The 20331-nt window shown below is 39.1% G+C and overlaps 1 protein-coding gene across 2 annotated transcripts; it reads left to right on the plus strand.

Annotated features, from left to right (window-relative positions):
* The first annotated feature begins 5188 nt into the window (after window positions 1–5188).
* On the plus strand, window positions 5189–19552 carry efna1a (ephrin-A1a). Of its 2 annotated transcripts, none has more exons than XM_079484880.1 (5): window positions 5189–5484; window positions 16340–16635; window positions 17241–17306; window positions 17400–17510; window positions 17599–19552. In XM_079484880.1, exons 1-5 carry the CDS (start codon window positions 5387–5389, stop codon window positions 17721–17723), a joined length of 696 nt encoding a protein of 231 aa, XP_079341006.1. In that variant the 5' UTR covers window positions 5189–5386; the 3' UTR covers window positions 17724–19552. The 2 variants fall into 2 exon arrangements, with proteins under 2 accessions (XP_079341006.1, XP_079341007.1); XM_079484881.1 differs by having other exon boundaries at window positions 17400–17489.
* Window positions 19553–20331: the final 779 nt, after the last annotated feature.

Raw genomic sequence — 20331 nt, forward strand, 5'->3', positions numbered from 1 at the left:
CAATGTAGATGAAATCCCACTAACAACATATATAGATATTATTGATAATTGAAAATGCGTGCAATTTCAACATGCATGGTGGAGCTATTAATATAACAGTTTACAACTTAAAAAACACAGATGATTCAAACAGAGTTGATAAGGTATGTTAGTGTATTTTTTGCGTATCTTTTGAAAGACTTGCATTAATACCATGCATTGTGTATAATATAATAATATAATGTAGTTATATGACTATACGCTAAAGTTTTCTGTTTAATTTAATTGCATTGTTGTTTTTCTGAGCAAAAAATATCATACATTTTCCCTGATTCACAAAGACATTGACATTTTATTCCCCACAAAACTTAATTGAAACCATAAAGTAGACGTTTTACATTAAATGTGCTTTCTATGGATGGACATAAAATCGCTTTTGTAAATTTATTTTGATGGGGAGATCTTAACGTCTTTGGCCCATATATAATCCAACAGATATTCATAAAGACCACTTCAGAAAACGTAAGCAACACCGATCCAATGCTGGTTCAGAAGAACATCCTGTTTCAGTTTTAACACTGTGCAACTAAGAGAACATTTAGTACCAAATCCAAATGTTAAACAAATATCTTTAGTATTTATTTTATCTGTAATTTTATGTAGGAGGTGCCTCTCGTGTTTACATTATGTGAAGGGGTATATACAGTATAATTCCAATATTTAATATTATATTAAATAATATAATGTTTTATTAAATTAGATATGAAGAGTTTTGTTCCAAAATGAGATTTTTATAGTGCATTCCAATTAATATCAATCAAACTGCAGTTGGTTTGTTTTGAGCCATAATAACTCAAAACATACAGCGAACTAACACAATAAAACAAAATGAAAACATGTTAACATAATAAAAACATGAGTTATCTCATTTTGGAACCAAACTCTTCATATTTTATCTTTTTATTCCATACATCTGAATCAAAATCACCCAAATCTGTATCTGAACAGTTATTCTGTCATGTAACAATAAGGTTGTGAGGGAAATTATATAAAACAACTGTAAAAAGGGACTTTTATCAGTGATTCTTTTTATACATCGCTAACCGTGTAATTCCTTTGTTCAAAAGGGTTTTTCTATTGTTAAATATTATTTAAAAAATCTTTTTTATTTCTCCTCCAAAAACTTAATTTGGGTCTGCTGAGGTAGAGCAACATTTTGCTTTAGATTTTGCAACTCACTGTATTACGTATAAAATACTTTTTGGACAAGAAATTGCCACTGTCAGTAAATAGTTTTTGGGCGCCAGGAGCAACAGATCAAATGTGTGTCTGTAAAGGTCTGAGCTTCACATTGATGGACCTGATTCTGTACTATTCCCAAACCAGTGACAGTTTCTCTGCATTGGAGGACGAGGTGTTGGCATCTTTGGACAGCCCTGTGTGGATGAACAGACAGTATATGGATGATGTGTGAGTGTGTGTACACGCGTGTGTGTTTGGGTTAATGAGAACACCTAGTTGTTGAGCGATGCAGTGTGGAACATACCCACTTATCTCTGACATCTGGCCTCAGGTTCTGCGAGATATGTGTGTGTATAACCCAGCAGAACTGCTATAATTTAAGACGGGATGTTGGCATAGTGCTGTTTTTTCTGGGAAAGATGACATTGTGTGTATCCGTCCGGGTGGTCTGGCCTCTGTTTAATTTGTCTGATGCAACAATTGTGGTTCTTTGTGTCCACAACGACCACTCTGTAATGTTCTGCTTTCCTGGCCACTTCCTCTGAGTTTTACACCAATGCTTTTATCAGCAAGATATCTGAAATATTGACTTACTTTCCAGAGACGGAAAATTTTCGTGGGATTGGGATTTTTTCCTCTTCATAATTACATTTGACCAAAATGACAATCCCAATGTAACGCAACGTCAAAACCATTTTGGAAACAAAAAACAGACTGAGATCTTCTTTAGAAGGCCATCCATAATTTTTTTGCACGTCAGAAGAAGAGATTGTGTATATTGTGTAGTGGCATGAGGAAGACTAAAAATGCCTCTGAATAGTTTTACTGACCGGATTACGGTCACATGATGTTCATCCCTGGACAAGAATTAAATTAGCCTCACCAACAACCATTCTTGGATTTAATACTCTCCAGTGTCCGCCAAATAAACACTTTCAGATAACCGACAAGAGTATCTGCACATGTAACACTCTTATGAAAGACAAAACTGAGAAGAGCCACTCAAAGTAGGAGTTGCAGACCAACTAAAGTTTTGTCATTGTTTGTTTGGCTTCACGTGGGAGGAACTATTCCTTTTGCATTGTTGTCTGTTTGCTATTATATTCTGCAAATACCTGCTCTGAAGGCAAAAAGGCCAAAAGTCAATGGAAGAGATGTGTGGAGGAGTGATGCTTTGATTTTGTAGCCAAATTTTGCATCAGATTTTGTCAAATAAATTACAAAAAGGTCGCAACTGGCTTCTTATAAAGACAGTTTCACATTCAGGGAATAAACTTTGCTCTCGGGTAAAGGTCACCGTTGACGTTGATTCCCTGCTGAATACCTTTTATAGTTCAAGAATCTGTTTCTAGGAAATCTAGCCCTCAGTGTCAAGAATAAGGTTTCATAACATTCAGTTTAGTTTTTCTCTCCAGTGAATAGTTCCTTTCTTTATTTGTAACAAAAATGTGTTTGTCTCTCCGTCTATATATCACCAAGGAGAACACCTACATACTACGCAATAGCATATATGGAAGCAATACACACCGTGAGAAAATGATGTGATCTGTGCTAAAAGTTTGTGCCATTTGTGTCAGTCTCGGAACATGTAATTTTGTGGTATGGCCGCCACAGCGTTTGTTTCAGAGCTGTGTCCCTTCTATCTAAGATAAATGTAAGCAGGGCTTGGCAGAAAAGGGAAAACAAGGGAAACAAAAACTCTGTTCCTTGTAGCATTTTGAGAAATGTTCAACTTTATGCTGCCAAGACCAGGACAAGACCCAAGAAATAAACACGTCGCAAACGAGCTTACAATGGATTTGTTCCAAAACCTAGTACTTGGTTTGCTGTCTACTGCACCTACATAAGAAGCATACTCACTCAACGGGATAAGTTACCTATTTGGACTGCTCTACATAGGCTTCACATGAAACGGCTTTACTTTAGCTATTCAATATAGAATGCATTATAATCAATATACATTTTTGTTTCTTCGTCAGCTTTCATCAAAATAAGTGCAGTGCGTTCTGGGACTGCCTGTTCGACAAAGCATAAATATGATGAACAAGGCATTTCGGAGAGCATCATTATGTTCATTTTGGAACAGCCCACATGTCAGGAGCGCACCTGCGATGCTTAGATTTGCTGTCAATACTGCATTCTAAGTTTTCAACTAGAGCTTTAAGGAAAGCACAGGCTCTCACATATGTTTAAATACAGAAAAACGGACTAATTATGAGCTTGACTTATGCAACCGTTGTTGTGTAATGAAGAACAGTCATCTGTGAATGGGAAATGGTTGTCTGTTGTGAAGTCTGTTCCTGTTCTGACTGGTCTGCCGTACCTGTTATGACTTACAGCTGTTGCAGATGCTGCATACAGTACCTGCCTTCAGGACCAAACTGGATCGAACCGGTACAGTAGTAGTACTACAATCACAACATCCTGATGGAGTATGTGTCATACATGTTAAGGTAAATTTGAGTATGCGTCATACCTGTACACATGAAATATCAATAAGCAGAGGTATCTGTTGTGCAATACACCAATTGGAGGGAATCCAACATATTTAAGCAATGTTATTATATTGGTTATTTCTTACAGGTAATGAAATAAAAACTGTTGGTTTTCTGTGTTTTATATATATATATACTTCTGGAGTGGATGTTGGGTGCACATCATTATTACGGGGAGACATGAGTGCTGTGGTTTTCTCCATTGGAGGTGCTTGAATTATGTATTAGCATTCAGCAGAAGTAACTACTGTTATGACAAGTGTGCTAAAACGCCTGCTGGCACTACTTAAATCTGCCAAAAGACAGTGTGTATTGTACAATAGTGTCAGTGTGTGTGTGTGTGTGTGCGTGCGTGCGTGCGTGCGTGCGTGCGTGCGTGCTTGCGTGCGAGCGAGCGAGCGAGCGAGCGAGCGAGAGAGAGAGAGAGAGAGAGAGAGGAGAGGAGAGGGAGAGAGAGAGAGAGAGAGAGAGAGAGAGAGAGAGAGAGAGAGAGAGAGAGAGAGAGAGAGAGAGAGAGAGAGAGAGAGAGAGAGAGAGAGAGAGACATTCACTAAGAACTTTTGTCAATACTTCTCCCTTTTATGTCTGTATTGATATATAGGATACTTTTATTTATTTTGTACAGAATTTTTATATTTAAACTTCCTGCTTTGGCGATGTAAAAAAATTGATCATGCCAATAAAGCTTTTTTGAATCTTGAATCTTGAGAGAGAGAGAGAGAGAGAGAGAGAGAGAGAGAGAGAGAGAGAGAGAGAGAGAGAGACTCCTCAAATTGACTAGAATAAAAACGTATTTCCTCAATAATAAGCATGGACATTTATTTTTGTTTTTAACTAAGGGATTTATTTAATGCATTGTATTTGCCTTCTCTGGAACAAAGGCAGTGATCACCTGGGGGTGTTGACCAATTGACTGTTGTTGATTTACCCCATCAACACTAAACAGTTCTATACCAAGATAGGACAAATGAAAACAATAATGTGATTAGGATTTCAAGTCTGCGTGAAAGTGTTAATGCCTCGTTCTTTCATACAAACATTTGTTGATTTGGGAAAGATGAAAGCATTTACCCCAACGTGTTAAAGACGTCTGCACGAGCTCTATCGCACTCGTTTAATCCAATCAGATCGCGATGCTGTTCGTGTGGCGCGGTCCACGAACCAAAATCAGCCACAACGTGAACGAATCGATAAAACGTTCATTTTAAAAACTCATAGTGTGTTCCTGGAATTCCATCGTGATAATTGAATACAGGGAATTCCATCATATGTATTGACGTTGTTCATGGCTGCGTTATGTTTGGATAAACAACAGTCGATATTTCACCTCAGTCTCCGTCTGTCTGCAGAGGGCGACCGACAGTTTCCGTATCGTAGGGAATAATTCGCGAGCACCGATTGGCTGTGCGGTGTGGGGGGCGTGGTATAGCCGGACGACTTTTCACAAAACCAAAGCGCGAGGAGAAAGTTTCATTCAGAACTGGCTGGATTGATCTCAGACGCCGAGCTGTTGATTTATTGCCATTCTTTACAGCGCTGAGTGCGAACTAAACATTACACACATAAAGAACGGTGTAGTTTACTTACACAGCTGTACGGACGCAAGGCTCAGAAGACACACTTTACTTTTTACTGGGTGTTTTTTGGGGATTGACTCACAGAGGGTCTAAATGGATCTTTTGTGGATCTTTTGCATCGGGGCGAGTATCTGCGCTCGGCTCGCCTCGGCTGAAAGACACACCGTTTTCTGGAATAGTACCAACTCTAAGTAAGTAAATAACCACGTTTTGCTTTTTCCCCTTGTGAGTGTTATCTTCTGGTTAACAATAAACAGTTATAACAATTCTGCCATTTCAATAAGCGTGTTGAGGTTGAAGTAATCGTTGCCTTTTTTCCAACTGGTAATGCTTATTTGCTTCTGCTCAGGTTTATGAGTTGATGATAGTGCGTGTTTACATTATGAGTTATTGGATACAGTACGACGCAGCATTTGTGGCGCGGTTACGTCTAACGTTACCTGTAACAGATTGCGTAATCCACTACGCATCACGTAGATGTTTGTTTACCTGTGCTCGAGCTTCTGATGTAATACAAAAGTACAGATCTAACTCTATAGACTTCGTACCCACTGCTACAGTTTCCCTACACCATATGCATTGAACATAAACTCACGTAATACACTTTAATCCGTTGATTTCATATCATGAATTAAACGGGATACTTCGTTTTTTTTAAACAGATGTGTGTCGGATTTTACGTTACAGGAAATCACGAACGTACGTGTAAATGTGTGTTGGATGTTGAGGCAAAACTGAGATTGCTGAAACGATGTTCATTTGAAACGATTCATTTGAATGATTCGGTCGAAGCGATTGGCAAGTCTTTGCGATTCTTTGGACTGTATGTGAAATATCAACTAATGCTTAATACATGTTAATGAAATAATCGTCATTGTTGTTCAAATGTAAACAATATATATAGTTTATTATAACAAATAACGCCCCAAACGAATCGGTGAACCGATTCTGAAACCAGTTCCTTAACGTACGTACAAATACGTTCAGACTGATGGCTCAGCACTGCAATCTGGACTGCCAGCTCAGTTCATATATTTCAATATCAATCCTGTTTTTAAGAAATGTTTGAGTAGAGATTGGCCTTACTTTCTTTCTATCTTTCTGTCTATCTTTCTTTATTTCTTTCTGTCTATCTATCTATCTATCTATCTATCTATCTATCTATCTATCTATCTATCTATCTATCTATCTATCTATCTATCTATCTATCTATCTATCTATCTATCTATCTATCTTTCCGTCTATCTATCTTTCTTTCTGTCTGTCTATCTATCTATCTATCTATCTATCTATCTATCTATCTATCTATCTATCTATCTATCTATCTATCTATCTATCTATCTATCTATCTATCTATCTATCTATCTATCTATCTATCGATCTTTCAGTCTATCTATCTTTACTTTCCGTCTATCTATCCATCTATCTATCCGTCTATCCGTCTATCTATCTATCTATCTATCTATCTATCTATCTATCTATCTATCTATCTATCTATCTATCTATCTATCTATCTATCTATCTATCTATCTATCTATCTATCTATCTATCTATCTATCTATCTATCTATCTATCTATCTTTCTTTCTTTCTTTATTTCTTTATTTTTTCTTTCTTTCTATTCTTTTTCTATTCTTTCTTTCTATTCTTTTTCTATTCTTTCTTTCTTTCTTTCTTTCCTTTTTCTATTCTTTCTTTCTTTCTTGACGTAAAATAAAAAGACCAAGTTCATGAATAATTCACAATAAATCGTTTCAGACTATTTAATTGTTTGTTGGTTATGCATTCTTGCCTCCTATGCACATGGTCGACAGAGTGTAAAGGTGTGTGTAAGGCTGACGGTCCGGTGCAGCTCGGCATGTTTTTTTTCATGCGGGGTGATTTAGAGAGTTAGGTGGTGTAAAAAGTGCATGTTTGAATTTGTTGCTGTGTGCTACGGTTGCACTTGTTGCTGCTTGTTGGGTGCACATGTGTTTGTTGTTGCACATTCGATAGTTGATCAACTTGTGGTTAAGGTGTGCCCAGGTGAATAGTTTATAGAGTAATCCATCCCTTGGGTATGATTTACTGACTCACTCATATATTTATTAACCAAGCTTCCTCAATAAGTCCTCTGGAGTGGACGCTCTTGCAAGCAGTGATAAAGTGTTTTGCGTGTTTACTTTTTTATTAAAGTCCAGTCAGTATAGTTGTGATCTATTAATATTAAAGTACTTTTGTTGCTTTTGGTCTTGTTTACCTATAAATCACATATAATCTTTTATCTAGCTTTTCTTACAGACGGATTAATATGAGTCTTTAGTATCTCATGCATCTCCTGTCAAGCTTTAGAAGAGATTTCAACATGTGTATTCAGATGAACCGTAGTTGTATTGTTCCGGTTTTAACTTAAAGTTATTATGGAATAAAAAACATTAAAGACAAACATGATAAAAGCAATGAAGCACAAGTGAGACCTCGATTAAGAGCCATGAATGAGCAGGTTTTAAGCAAGAACATTTTCTTCTGGGATTTATTTGGCTCTCAAAGGCTTAAAACGAGATTGTCTCTCTCTCATTTTCTTCTTCCTCTCGGCCTCTCTCTCTGTTTCTCTCTTCTACCTGATTTCCCCATATCTTTCCTCTGGCTGTGTGCCCCGTACCGCACGGTTAACTGGTACAAAGTTCAGCCTCTCCTCTGTTCTCTTTAACTCTATCCTTCTATTATTTGACGCTGTCCCATTCCATCTGTATCCCAAAATTCTCCGACCTCCTCACATTTTTTTTCTTCTCTGCTTGTCCGCGGTCACCCCATTGTGTTACGGTTTCACCCTGCGAAAGAGCCCTTTTACATGGTTTAATTCTCTTTCTTGGTTCTCTACCCAAAATGCCCCATTCAGTGGTGGGCCTATTTCTTTTTTCAAAGCTTTGCTTGTGAGGTTTTGCCAGCTAAGTGCTTTTTTGTTATAAGTCCCAACCAAATTAGTGCGCTCCCACCGCAGATATGCCAGCGAACAAAACCGAGCCTAGTGTGACCAATCTCGGGGCAGAGTTCACCGCCGCGATGGAGGGCCATTCATGGGGCGCGCCTGTCACCGCATGCGTATGAGAGAAGCGGAGCTAGAAACCGGTGATGAAGTACCGTTTCGTCATGTCTATATGCCACTTAGCATTAAACTCATCAGATCCGTGTGTGTACGCATTGCATGAAAGACAGTGTATTAAGTGATGAAGTGCCATTCATGTGATGTAGTCTGTCACTCTCTCTGGTGGTCTTCAGATAGGGAGCCTGCCACTCAAGCCCACCTCATTCTTTTGGCCTGGTTGGTTTCTCTCTTTTTATCTCACTCATACATGCCAATGCCTTTATTCGGTTCCTGTCCTTATTTCCCTTTTCCTCTGTGAAAGGAGTTAGAATAAAGAAATGTAGGTGTGAATTTCCCCCCTCTGCCCCATTTTGGGGGGGGGGTTGGCAGGCAAGACCACCAGAGCCCACACATCCTCTTCTCTTTCCTTTTCACCTTCCCACGGTGCATTAAAAATACATCCAATCTATTTGACCCCAATTTATTTTGAGCTGTTCATGTATGATATTATTATGTATTATTGATTGTTTACGTGGCATTACAGTTGTTGTTCACTGGTTTCATAAACCAATATGTTATTCACAATAGAACAAACATAGTAAAGATAGTGGTTAGACCATTTTAGGAACAAAATAAGAATTCTATGTAGATGTGTACAGATGGCCCACCTCAGCCCTTCCTTGAAATGATGATGATTTTTCCAGCTATTCCGTTCTTGCTTCATTTCTAGTGATTTCTCCATATCCTCCCACCGTCCGTCCGCTGAATCACAATCTGCTCTCTTAATCTGCTGTCTCGTGAATTGAATCTGACCAAGATTGTTGACCCGTGATAATCTCCTACAGTAGAGTTTGTGCTTTGCATGTTCCTACATAAACCAAAAGTGTTTGTGTTTATGCAAAAATTATGTGACATTTGTCAAATCAATTTGGATTTTTACACGGCCAGAATTGATTTGTTCTTACACCATATTAAGATTACAAACCCAATTGAGCAATTTAGCGAAATGTTGATTTTGTATGAGAGAGGCGTGTTTATCCGTGTCATGAGAAGGCCCCCTTTTCCTTACTAAGCGCAAGTTTCCTGGCCAAGTGTTTTCCCGGGAAAACTGCACATCCTGCACGCACAATAAACAATACCTTTCTCACACACTCGTGCATGCAAGCGTCTCGTTTCTTGCACAAGTCTCAGACACGCTCTTCCTCCTTTACGTTTACGCACACATGATATATTATTCACAAGTTAAAGGGCTTGAGAAAAGTGTGTTATCTACAGCTCAAGACTTCGAAATGCTGTTATCTTTCTCTTCACACATCTGTACTCAATTCTTTCACCCCTTCAGAAACCCCACAACTGTTGTTCGCTCCGATTGTAATGTGTGTCTCACTTTCATCTCATTCTTGTGACGTCTTTGATTAACGTTCACGTTTAATGGGTTTCTACTGCATGCATGCATCTGGATCAGTTCAATGTGTTTTTGTAAAGTAACTCATAACCTTTTCAAAACAAGGTTGTGTCAGAGATAAGAGTGAGTTGTGATGGTGAGTGAATTATCAGCAAAGGTTAAGTCTGCATGTGTGTATTTGTATGCGTGTGTCGGGATCTTGTTGTCATAATCGCAATTCCAGCATGAGCTTTTGTCGCTTCGCTCTTGTTGTTTATCCTGCGCTTCAATGGAATGGTTTTTGACGTGAAGGTCCATTCCCACGACACGTTGCACGCATGTTATTGCTGCATGCTGTGACTAGACGGTGTGAGGCAACTCCCCCTGCAGGCTGGCCAAGCCTGTTCCCGAACAATACAAGGAGTTACCGAAGCCAATTTCATACCTTTTGACTTTATTTCAAGCTGTTATTTTTAATCCCTGCTTGCAACCTGTATGATTGACTATTTGCTTAACTTATTTATCTATGAGGGATGTGAAGCAGGTATAAGACAGTTGATCGGTTGGCCGAACACTTGGACAAACAATTTCTGAAGTATCTTTAACAACATCCGGGTCTGATTTTTAATTGTTGAATTTAGTAGATTTTAATTGTTTAGCTTTTTTTGTTAACGAAAACTGTTAAAATGGCAATTCCTTGTTTTTCTTTTAAAGGGATAGTTCACCTAAAAAAGGAAATTATTTCATAATTTCCACGCTCTCATGGCATTCCAAACCTCGGAATCTATGAACAAGACTTTCTTTCTTCTACATAACACAAAAGAAGATCTTTTGAGAAATGTCTCGGTGGTTTTGTGTCCATAATGTTGTCCAATGTTGTTTGGTCACCGACATTCTTCAAAATATCGTACTTTTGTGTTCTGCAAGATAGTCACACAGGTTTGGAATGGCATGAGAGTACGTAAATGATCAAATCATTTTCATTTTCGGTATACTAACTATCCCTTTAAGCGCGTTCACAGGAAAGGAAGGAGTCCAGTTATTTGAGAAAAAGCGATCTGACAACGTGATCGATGAAGCGAGTCAAAAGGTTGGGGGATTCGAAGGAAAGGAAAAAGATTGATGAGCATAAGATGTATGTAAACATGACAGATTGAAAAACCCTGGTGTGGAATATATCCCGTAAAGGGGGAACTGGTTGGATTTCGGTTGCCATGGTAATCGCAAAGGCCAGAGTTACTTTCCACACACATAGGTCACTATGGTGGTTCACTAACATACCACAAATTCCAATTCCAATTGGTTGAAAACATCTTGGGGCGGGGTCACCGGTAGAAAGAATGGGGGATCAAACAGGCTTATTGAGCGCTGAGAGACGGACTGAAGGAGGAAAAAGAGAGTGGACAGAGACGGATGGATAGAAGAAAAGATGAAAGAGTGAAACGGGCCCTGCTCTGATGAATCAAAGGATGCTTTTCATTTTTCCCCTCTTTCTTTTTATGTTTATTTTTCTTACACCTGCACAGTACAAAGCTGTTTTGTTTAACAAAATCCAGACTAAAACCTTTCTCTTTTCTTTCCTGTTCTGTCTCTTCTTTTCTATCGCTTTCGGCAGCCTTTGTTGCGTTTCCAACCGAGTCACTCCACTGTAACGCTTCAACTGTTTTTAGAACAATAAAGGCTCTTGCGATGGGCCCCTCTGCTCCCTCTCTGTCTCTCCCTACGTTAAGCTGAATGAGACCCCCGGCCCCTGGGCAACTCAGGAAGGGTAATCCCAGAGCACGGAGCACACGATGATCCAGCCGCACTGCGTTCCCAACCAGTCACCCAGAACAGCATCGCCCGCATTAGCGCTGAATTAAAACAGCACGGGAAGGAGATCCGCGTGAGGTTTCAACCCTAATGACACAGGCGTTTTGGCCCGTCGATGCAGGTGTGCGGGGGGGGGTTTACTTTGACTAGTATGGGTGGTCGAACAGATCCCGGGTCTGAGTCTTGTTCATTTCCCCTTAACTGTAGTATCAGGTGGTGAACGTCGCAAACATTCACAGATCAGATGACAGGGATGTTGGTGACCTATTGTTGGAATGTGTGTGGGTGGGTGTGTTCAAATACCCTAAGCTTTCCCCGTGAAACAGGTGGATCGAGAAGAAAAGTTAACTGATGCATGCATAAGGATTGTTCTTTCATAGCTCAGGAGATTTTATAGAGCTGGCAGTTGTGTTTCTTTCAAGTTTCAGATGATTCTCATGAAATTGCTTTGAAGGAAAATATAAAAACAAATGAGATCATTGAAAAAATACACGAAGAGTATGAAGTTGGTAAAGGAATGTAGATTGTAGAGGTAAAATAATCTGGATTTGGGTGGAAATGTTTTGAGTTCATATTACAATCTTTAATAAGAAGTAAATATGAGCTCAGTTTGTCACAAAGTTGACATTGACAAAGACTTTGCGTAAGATTTTATTCCTGAGGAGACGCAAGAGACATACGCAAAAGTTTACATTTGCTCTCCATTTAATCTCATTGATGTCTCTGAAAAATCATTCAGATATTACCGAAACCTAGAAGAAAGGTTTGTCGGGCTGAATCGAGCATTTCCTCAACCACCCCCAGCCGCCCCAACCCCCCAGCTTCAGCATTCCAGTGACTGATAGAGTGTTGAAACCACAGAGGGAGAGGCTGGACACCAATTGATAGACAGACCAGAGGGAGTGAAAAAGAACAACAACAACAAAAAAACTTTGAACTAAAGATTAAGAGACCATAGATTAACCCTCTGGTTGCCCATTTGGCACTGATTTAGGTCTCCTGATAGGGTGACCTGCTGAGCTCGGTCAGAACAGACGGTGAGTTCAGGATTAATGAACGTTAGCTATTCACACATTCTTGTAAATGGGGACGTGACTCAGAAGAACCCGCATGTTCGTCGGCCAGCTTTCAGTCATAGCTAATCGCAAATCAAACAGAGTTTACTCAATCTCATTTTTACTCAAGAGACAGATTCAAGTGAGCTGAGCATATTTTTTATATCACAATACTTTCTCTGCACCTTTATGGGGGAATAGGACAAAATCTATCTGGGTGACATTACATATTCACATTAATTACCAAGTGTTGTGTGTTTTTTTACATGAACAAGGACTGTTTCTTGGTGTACTGGTGCTTAACAATGACTCTATAATTAATATAAAATTTATTTTTTATATCCATCTTACTATGGATATTAATAAAATGTATTAGACACTCCAAAATTGAAAGCAAAAGTAACAAAATAATGTAGCTTTCAGAAATGTGTTATGGTCAATTTCAATTACGCACATTTGCAACTCGAATTATGTTGTACTTGTTGAATATTCATACATCATATTATTTATTATTATTTTTGCTACTTTAATTTTATTTTAAATGATTTATTACATTGTTATGAATGTCATGTATATAATTGTCATGAAAATGTAACAATGCTAAAAATCTTTCTATAATTTCTTCGACGGTTGTTTTTGCTCAAGATAAAATGTTGCCCTGCATTTCTGTGAGAATCTAATAAAATGTTCGAAAATGGCATTACTGTATGAATAAAGCCATTGATAAAGTAACTGTAGCTTTAGAAAGGACACTGGTCTGGTGAGCACCCGCTGACCCCTGTATTGAGAGACATTCCATCCCCCACTGCTTTCTCCCACCCCCTCCTCTGACTCCCAGCCCCCGGGGAAAGAGGGGGGACGGCATAATTGCCCCCCTCTGGGGCCACTTTAATTCCACTCTTTGTGTTTTAATTGCCCCCCCTCCCGACCCCCTTTTGATGAACACATTGGGGCCATGCCACAAACAGATTTTAATCAGGGCTTAAGCGGGGTGTGCGTGAGCGTGTGTGCGGACGACTGCACCAAAGCATCTGGTGACAGCCGTTAAAGAATGTGAAACATGTAAAGTATTATTGGGGCCGAAGTATATGTGCTTCATTCATCAAGTTAAGTCATCACCTCTGGGATCAGTGTAGGACTGCCGTGCTCGGCCTCGTGAGGGTTGAATTGGTAGCGATAAGTGTAATGGCTTTATGTGTACGTGTGTGTCTTTGGATATGCTGTGAGTGAAAGCAGCAGGCTAATTAAAAAGGCTGGTGTGTGTAAGACTAGAAGAGGTCTGGAGCCATATCGTCTGTCCTAAAACCAGGGGGTCCTCCATCAACAAACAAGAGAAAGAGAGAGAGAGAAGGAATGAGAGAGAGAGGGTGGCTCGCAGACTTTGATCATTGAGCAGACGTGTGGATATTGGCACACAGAAACACCCACAGAAGTAAAGCTACTGTTGTCTCCAGGAGGCCTGGCTCTCTCAAATCTCCAGATATTGGGAAGATATGTGTCAAGCTCTTAGATTGCCTCTTGAGAGGTTTGACGATCTGATATTTTAACAGCTAATCCATTACAATGTTAATGAAGACTGACAAAAGTTTTTGAGGTGTTTTAACTTTTAAGAAGATTTACTTTCATTTGTAATGTAGGAATATTGTTAAAAAAAAACTTGCGTCAAAGAAACTTGAAGGGTTGTTAAAGGCCAATCTAGAGACCAAATATTGCAGAGATGTGGGGATTGGCTCTTTTGACTTGGACCCACCCCACGTAAGAACACAATAAAACGCCTTGGCAAACAAAAAAATTGACTTGACAACAACCCACAAACCCTAGCATTAGGTCAGCGAGCTTGCGCCAGTCACATTTTCTTCCAAAAATGAAAGAATCTCTCAAACTTTTAAGACAGGACAATCTATTTAAGCTTAGCCTGTGAACTTGGGCTGTCCTAATATCAGATTTATTATGGCGGTAATATTATGGCTGTAATATTATGGCTGTAATATTATGCCGATATTTATTTGAAAATCAATAAATTATATGAAATGTATAAAGGAAAAAGTATTGTACAATTGTTTTGTTCTGTGAAACCCAAAATAAGATATTTTGAAGGATTTAGGAAAAGGCACTTTTGACTATCAGTTAAAAAATATTCTACTATGGTTGTCAATGATGTCATTGAATGGTCAATTGCTAACATTCTTCCAAATATCTTTCTTTGTGTTCAACAGAGACATTTATACAGGTTTGGAGAAACTTCAGGGTGATTCATGACATTTTGGGCTAAATTGATGCATAATCTTACAACCAGATATCGGCACTGAATTGTTTACAATATTTTCATGTTTTTAATGCTATTGTGATATCTGCACTAACGGTTATTGATGTCACGATTTTTGCCGGTGGTTGTATATTGTGCCACCCCTGAACCTTATTACCATCCATAAAGTTGTGCCATGGGAGCCAAGATACTTTTTGTAGCTGATCTTAGACCTGTTGAATGTTTGGAGAATACGAGCATAAATATGGAGGTGATTTTACAAACCGACACATGGACTTCTGATTATGGATGACAGAACGCACGAATAAGTAAACATCAGTGGGCAACACATAAACAGATAATACAGCGAGAAGGAGCAGACAGGGAGACTGTGTCCGTCGCCTCCTTCGATATCTGTCGACTGAAAGGGAGGAGTGTGGTAGAGACAGGGCGTGCCCGATTCTGTCAGTCAGACTGCATGTGTTTATCTCTAATGAGTAAGGGAGTGTGTCAGACGAAACAGATTTATATGGTTGTTTGTTTCTTTGCAAGTGCATGTGTGCGTATGTGAGCTTAGTCAATAAGTCATTACCCAGTGATGCAACTCAACAGATTGCTGAGGTCTTTGCATAATTGAGACTCTGCTCTCACGAGGCGAAATATCAATACACGTACACATTCACACCAACGTTTCTGTCATTCTTGCTGGTTCTGACCTATTCTCTGAATACGGACAGCGTGTGGTTTAATCAATGGACCGGTGTTTAGAATAATCCATATTAATGCATCTGTCTCTTTCTGCGTATTGAAATCAGCGCTCTAATCTGGCTCTCTATTGTTCCCTTTCATACTGCTTGTTTTTGGTCTTTTCTTCCCTGTCTCTGTCCCTTTGTGAATTGTCTATGAGATAGTTGATCAATGCGAGGGCAATTGAAGATGTGATTGCATGGCTTGGCATTCACGTCAGATGCTCTAAAAGTTCTTCAAATGAACAAGTCTGTCTGATCACTGCAGTTATTCTGCTTTTCAGGCTTTTTGTCGACTGGCTGTTTTTCGATGGTAGATGATCTTGTGAACTAAAATGTATTTTTATCTCTATTTTATATGCATTTAACAGTTACTAAAATCAGTGTTCATAACCATTGTACGTTACCCCAATTTACAACGATAAACTTATGATTTAAACCGTACAATATTGCAGGATTTTGCAAGTTTAACATCATATGACTTCAACCTCTACTAAGATGAAATTACATAACATTCTGCAATTTCACGTTTCAAACAGAGGTGGCGATGTAGAGGCAAACGTTAGTATTTTCTAACCAGGCATGATGCAAATACAATTAATAAAAAACTGATCTATATTGTATTATAACTTTTTTGTTTAATGCAAGTTATAGGAAGCATTATTTTGGACATTTCAAGGTTGGCAGGGCAAAGAAATAAAAACATTTTCTTTACAAAAAACGTTTCTTTTGTTTTATCAGGTTCCGATGGGACGACTATGCGGTTGAGGTGCGGCTGAACGACTACCTTGACATCGTATGCCCACACTACCCACTGGGTGAGATACCGTCGCAAGACGCCGAGCGTTACGTCCTCTACATGGTGGAACGCGAAGACTACGACTCCTGCCGTCCCCAGTCCTATGACCAGATGCGTTGGGAATGCGGCCATCCGTTTGCCCCGCACGCACCTGAGAAGTTTTCTGAAAAGTTCCAGCGATTCACTCCATTCACTCTGGGAAAAGAATTCAGACAGGGCGAGAGCTACTACTATATCTGTGAGTACTGTTTTCGATAAGTCATCTTTGCACCTGAGCTATAAATTTAGATGCGAATAAAGTTTACGGTGGATTTCTTCGAAGAATGAATTTTTTAAGGGCGAAACAAGATCTGAAAAATGCAACCAGCCCTCTTATAACCCCAGTTTTAGATTTATTGCCCCACAAACCATGCAGTGAACACTACGCCTGTGAGTCATGTTTGAGCTGTCCGTTAGCACTGCGGTAATGAATACATGCATTGCATTTGAAGCCAGGCTTTGTCTATGGACCGCTGAACTGGCAACAGAAACCGCTGCGTGTCTTTTTGGCGTCCGCATCGGCTCCTCGGGGAGGATGTGCATTGGAATATGAACGTTTCAAATTAACATTGGCGAAAGAAAAGAAAAAAACTTTCTACGTGAGCTTGTTTAAATGGAACGTCTATGTATGATTTCGATTACTGACCGGGTCACAGATGGCCACAACTTAAACCTCAAGTGAGCCTCGGAAAAATATATCAGCCACTACACGTTTTACACTACTAACCTAGTTTATAATGATCTGTTTAACTCCAATCATCGCTTAATCATCATAATGACCTTCCTCTTACTTTTACCTCGCAGCCAAACCTCTGCACCACCATGGACAGGACTGTATGAGGCTCAGAGTGGATGTAGTTGCCAATGATGGTGAGTATCGCCTCCCTGGTGGTCTGTAGGTTTTGGGCGGGTCTACATGCATGTTGCATTGTGGTTGACCTGTGAATAAATTTGTATATTCAGGCTCGCAAGAAGCCAGGGTTGGATCAGGGGGAGGAGCCAAGAAGGGCACAGGGGGTGGAGCTCACACTCCGTCCAATCGGTTACCAGCAGGTACGATAACGTCACACCTAGGTACCATTCAAAAACCTTTTCATACAAATCATTATTTTATATTAAGCACTGCAAAAATCTGAAATAGCTTTTTTTTTGTCCGTTACAGATGATCCAATCGTAGCTTTGCCAGAAGTACAAAAAAGCATAAGGACAAACTCTGCCATGTCAATAGCATCCTGGACCGTCCTCACAACATTACTCCCTCTCGTATTATTGTTAATCTTACACTGAAACAGACAACTGGACTTTAAGTAACACAATGACAGACAGTCCTGTGTTGACGAAAACACAGTGGTAGCTCTTTAAAGCCCAGTGCTGGCCATTGGGAGAAACTAATAGGAAGTGAATCTTTTCTACAATGAGGAAACTGGGAAGGACTTACTGGAAAGAAGAGGGCTTTCTTTTGGATACTTCTAAAGAAAAGATCAAGACGTCAGTATTTTTCTGAAAAGATTGTTTATGCAAAAGGAGTTTTCTTCGCCCCTTTTGCTTTAATTCGGACTAAATAACAAACTGAAACATTTTAATTGTGACGGTCTTCGAATACAGACGAACCTTGTATCTGTAACCCTTGTGTCATAATAAGGGGACGCAAGCCAAGAATGAGCCAAAGACCACAAAGCGATCTTTTTTTCATGTTTCATTTGTCCAGATGTGTATTAATTTATGTAGCACAAGTGCAGTGGGGTTTATTCTCTACATCTCCAAGACTGTGTTTTGTATGTACCGAACTGATCGGAAATACAGTGCAGAACACACAGACACACACTCCAATAGTGTTTACCAAACCCGCTGGCACAATGCTGTTGTTTTTGTACATTCTTTGTTTAAAGTTAGTAAATTATTAGGTTTGCTGTAGAACAAATGACTGTATATAGCTGACAGAAATGTTTACTGTTGGATTGAGAGAGAGAGAGAGAGAGAGAGAGCGAAAATGGGACGAGAGAGAGTTTAATTGATTGGTTGAATGTGTATTTTGATGTGTAAGTGAAACATAAGAGGAAATAATATTGATTGGCTAAATACACACAAGGCCGTTCACACCAAGAATGACAACTATAAATATTAAGAAGAAGCTTTTAAAATCACCGTAAATGTAAGTAAATAGCGAAGTCCATAACACGACTTCTTGGGACCGGATCAAAGTCGATTGAAATTGAAAGCATTTAAAATGTAAAACTACGCCACGCAAGCTTAAAATAAACGTAATATTATCTTCCGTTGGATAATACAGTTATCGTACTATTGTTTTGTCTGTACAGTTGTCGTTGTTGGTGTGAACAGGCTTTTAAGTGTGTGTTTAAGCAGAAGAACTGTGATTGGTCTGTCCTGTATTGGTTCAGAATAGCATCCTCAGCATTTAAACTGCCAAGCACAATCGATGAAAAGCACACAATCGCTCTGAAAGCACAGATCACAAACCTCAATTATGCTGTGTTTCTTGGACAGAAACAGCTTACCAGAAATAACCTATTGTTTCAGTGCAGAAGACAGATTCATATGCGGACTGAATTGTATTTCAGTTGGATGCCAGTTGGACCAAAAGCTATTAATTGTTACTGCGGTAAACTGATATAGGTATGTAAATGGCTAACGTCAACAAGAGTGATACTTGTCTAAACCTATGAAATTGCCAAATTTTGTCCGATTATTCATCCTTGCAGATATATACCAGTCTATTTTATATGTAAATCTATATTTTACCGTGAAAAGCATCATGTGGGGAACTGGACAGGTTCATGATTTGGGAAAGGCACATTTTTAACACTAATCAGCAGAAGCACTATGAATAAAACACTAGATTCTCTAACTGAAGACAGAGCATTCAATGTAGCAGTTGTTTGTTTGACTGACACAGCTTTATACCACTAACCTTAGGTCACGCCGATTTGTTTTTCATTTTCCATTATTTCGTTATCATATTGTATTTTGTACATGTGTTGTGTAAAATGTATATTATGTATATAAAGAGGATTATATAAAAATATTTGCTAAAGAAAAAAAACAGTTAATGTGAAGATTCTTATGTGAAAATGAAAATAAATGGTATTTTTGGAAAATCCGCTTGTTGCCGACCTTGTTTTTTATTATCAATTGTAAGGGCGCAAACACCTTTTTTGTGGACCATAACCACTGTACTTGTACAGTTCACACAAAAATAGTCCCAATTGACTTTCTATAGTAGCCATAAAAATGACCATGGTTAAGTCTATGGGGATAATTTGTGAACTATTCCTTTAAAGGGCCATTGTGTCATTTTTAGCGGCTCACTCCCTTTCGAAGCACCACGGAGGCTGAGAGAAGACTAAAATGTTGTCACGTTATCGCTTCTTTCCCAAAGCAGATAATGTTTATATGAAATGCACTGTGTAGAGCAGTTTGTCCGTTTAGGGCTACTGTAGAAACAAAATGGTGAATTCCATGCAAGGGGACCCGCTGTGTATAGAAATAGCTCATTCTAAGGTAATAAAAACATAGCGCTTTATCGTGTAAGGTCTTTACACACCTCTGAAGACACAGTCATGTATTATATTGCATTTCTGTCAATAGACCCTCCCAAAGCTTACACACTGGTCTTTTGATGTAGAGACTCCATTCACATTTTTGTAGATAATTCAGCCTGAAAGGGATCGTTCACCCAAGAGTAAAACGTATGCCATCATTTGTTCGACCCCAAGTCATTCAAACTCTGCATGATTTTTATTGTTTGTGGAACACAACATAAGACATTTGAGAAATGTCTCAGTGGTTTAGTGGCTCAGGGGTCTCAGTTTCTTCCTAGCGCGGTCCGGTCAACCACATCTCTCGCAACCTTCAAAAAACTACTTAAAACCCGTCT

This window comes from Barbatula barbatula (genome assembly GCF_947034865.1).
Source record: "Barbatula barbatula genome assembly, chromosome: 21".
NCBI classification, from domain to species: Eukaryota; Metazoa; Chordata; class Actinopteri; order Cypriniformes; family Nemacheilidae; genus Barbatula; species Barbatula barbatula.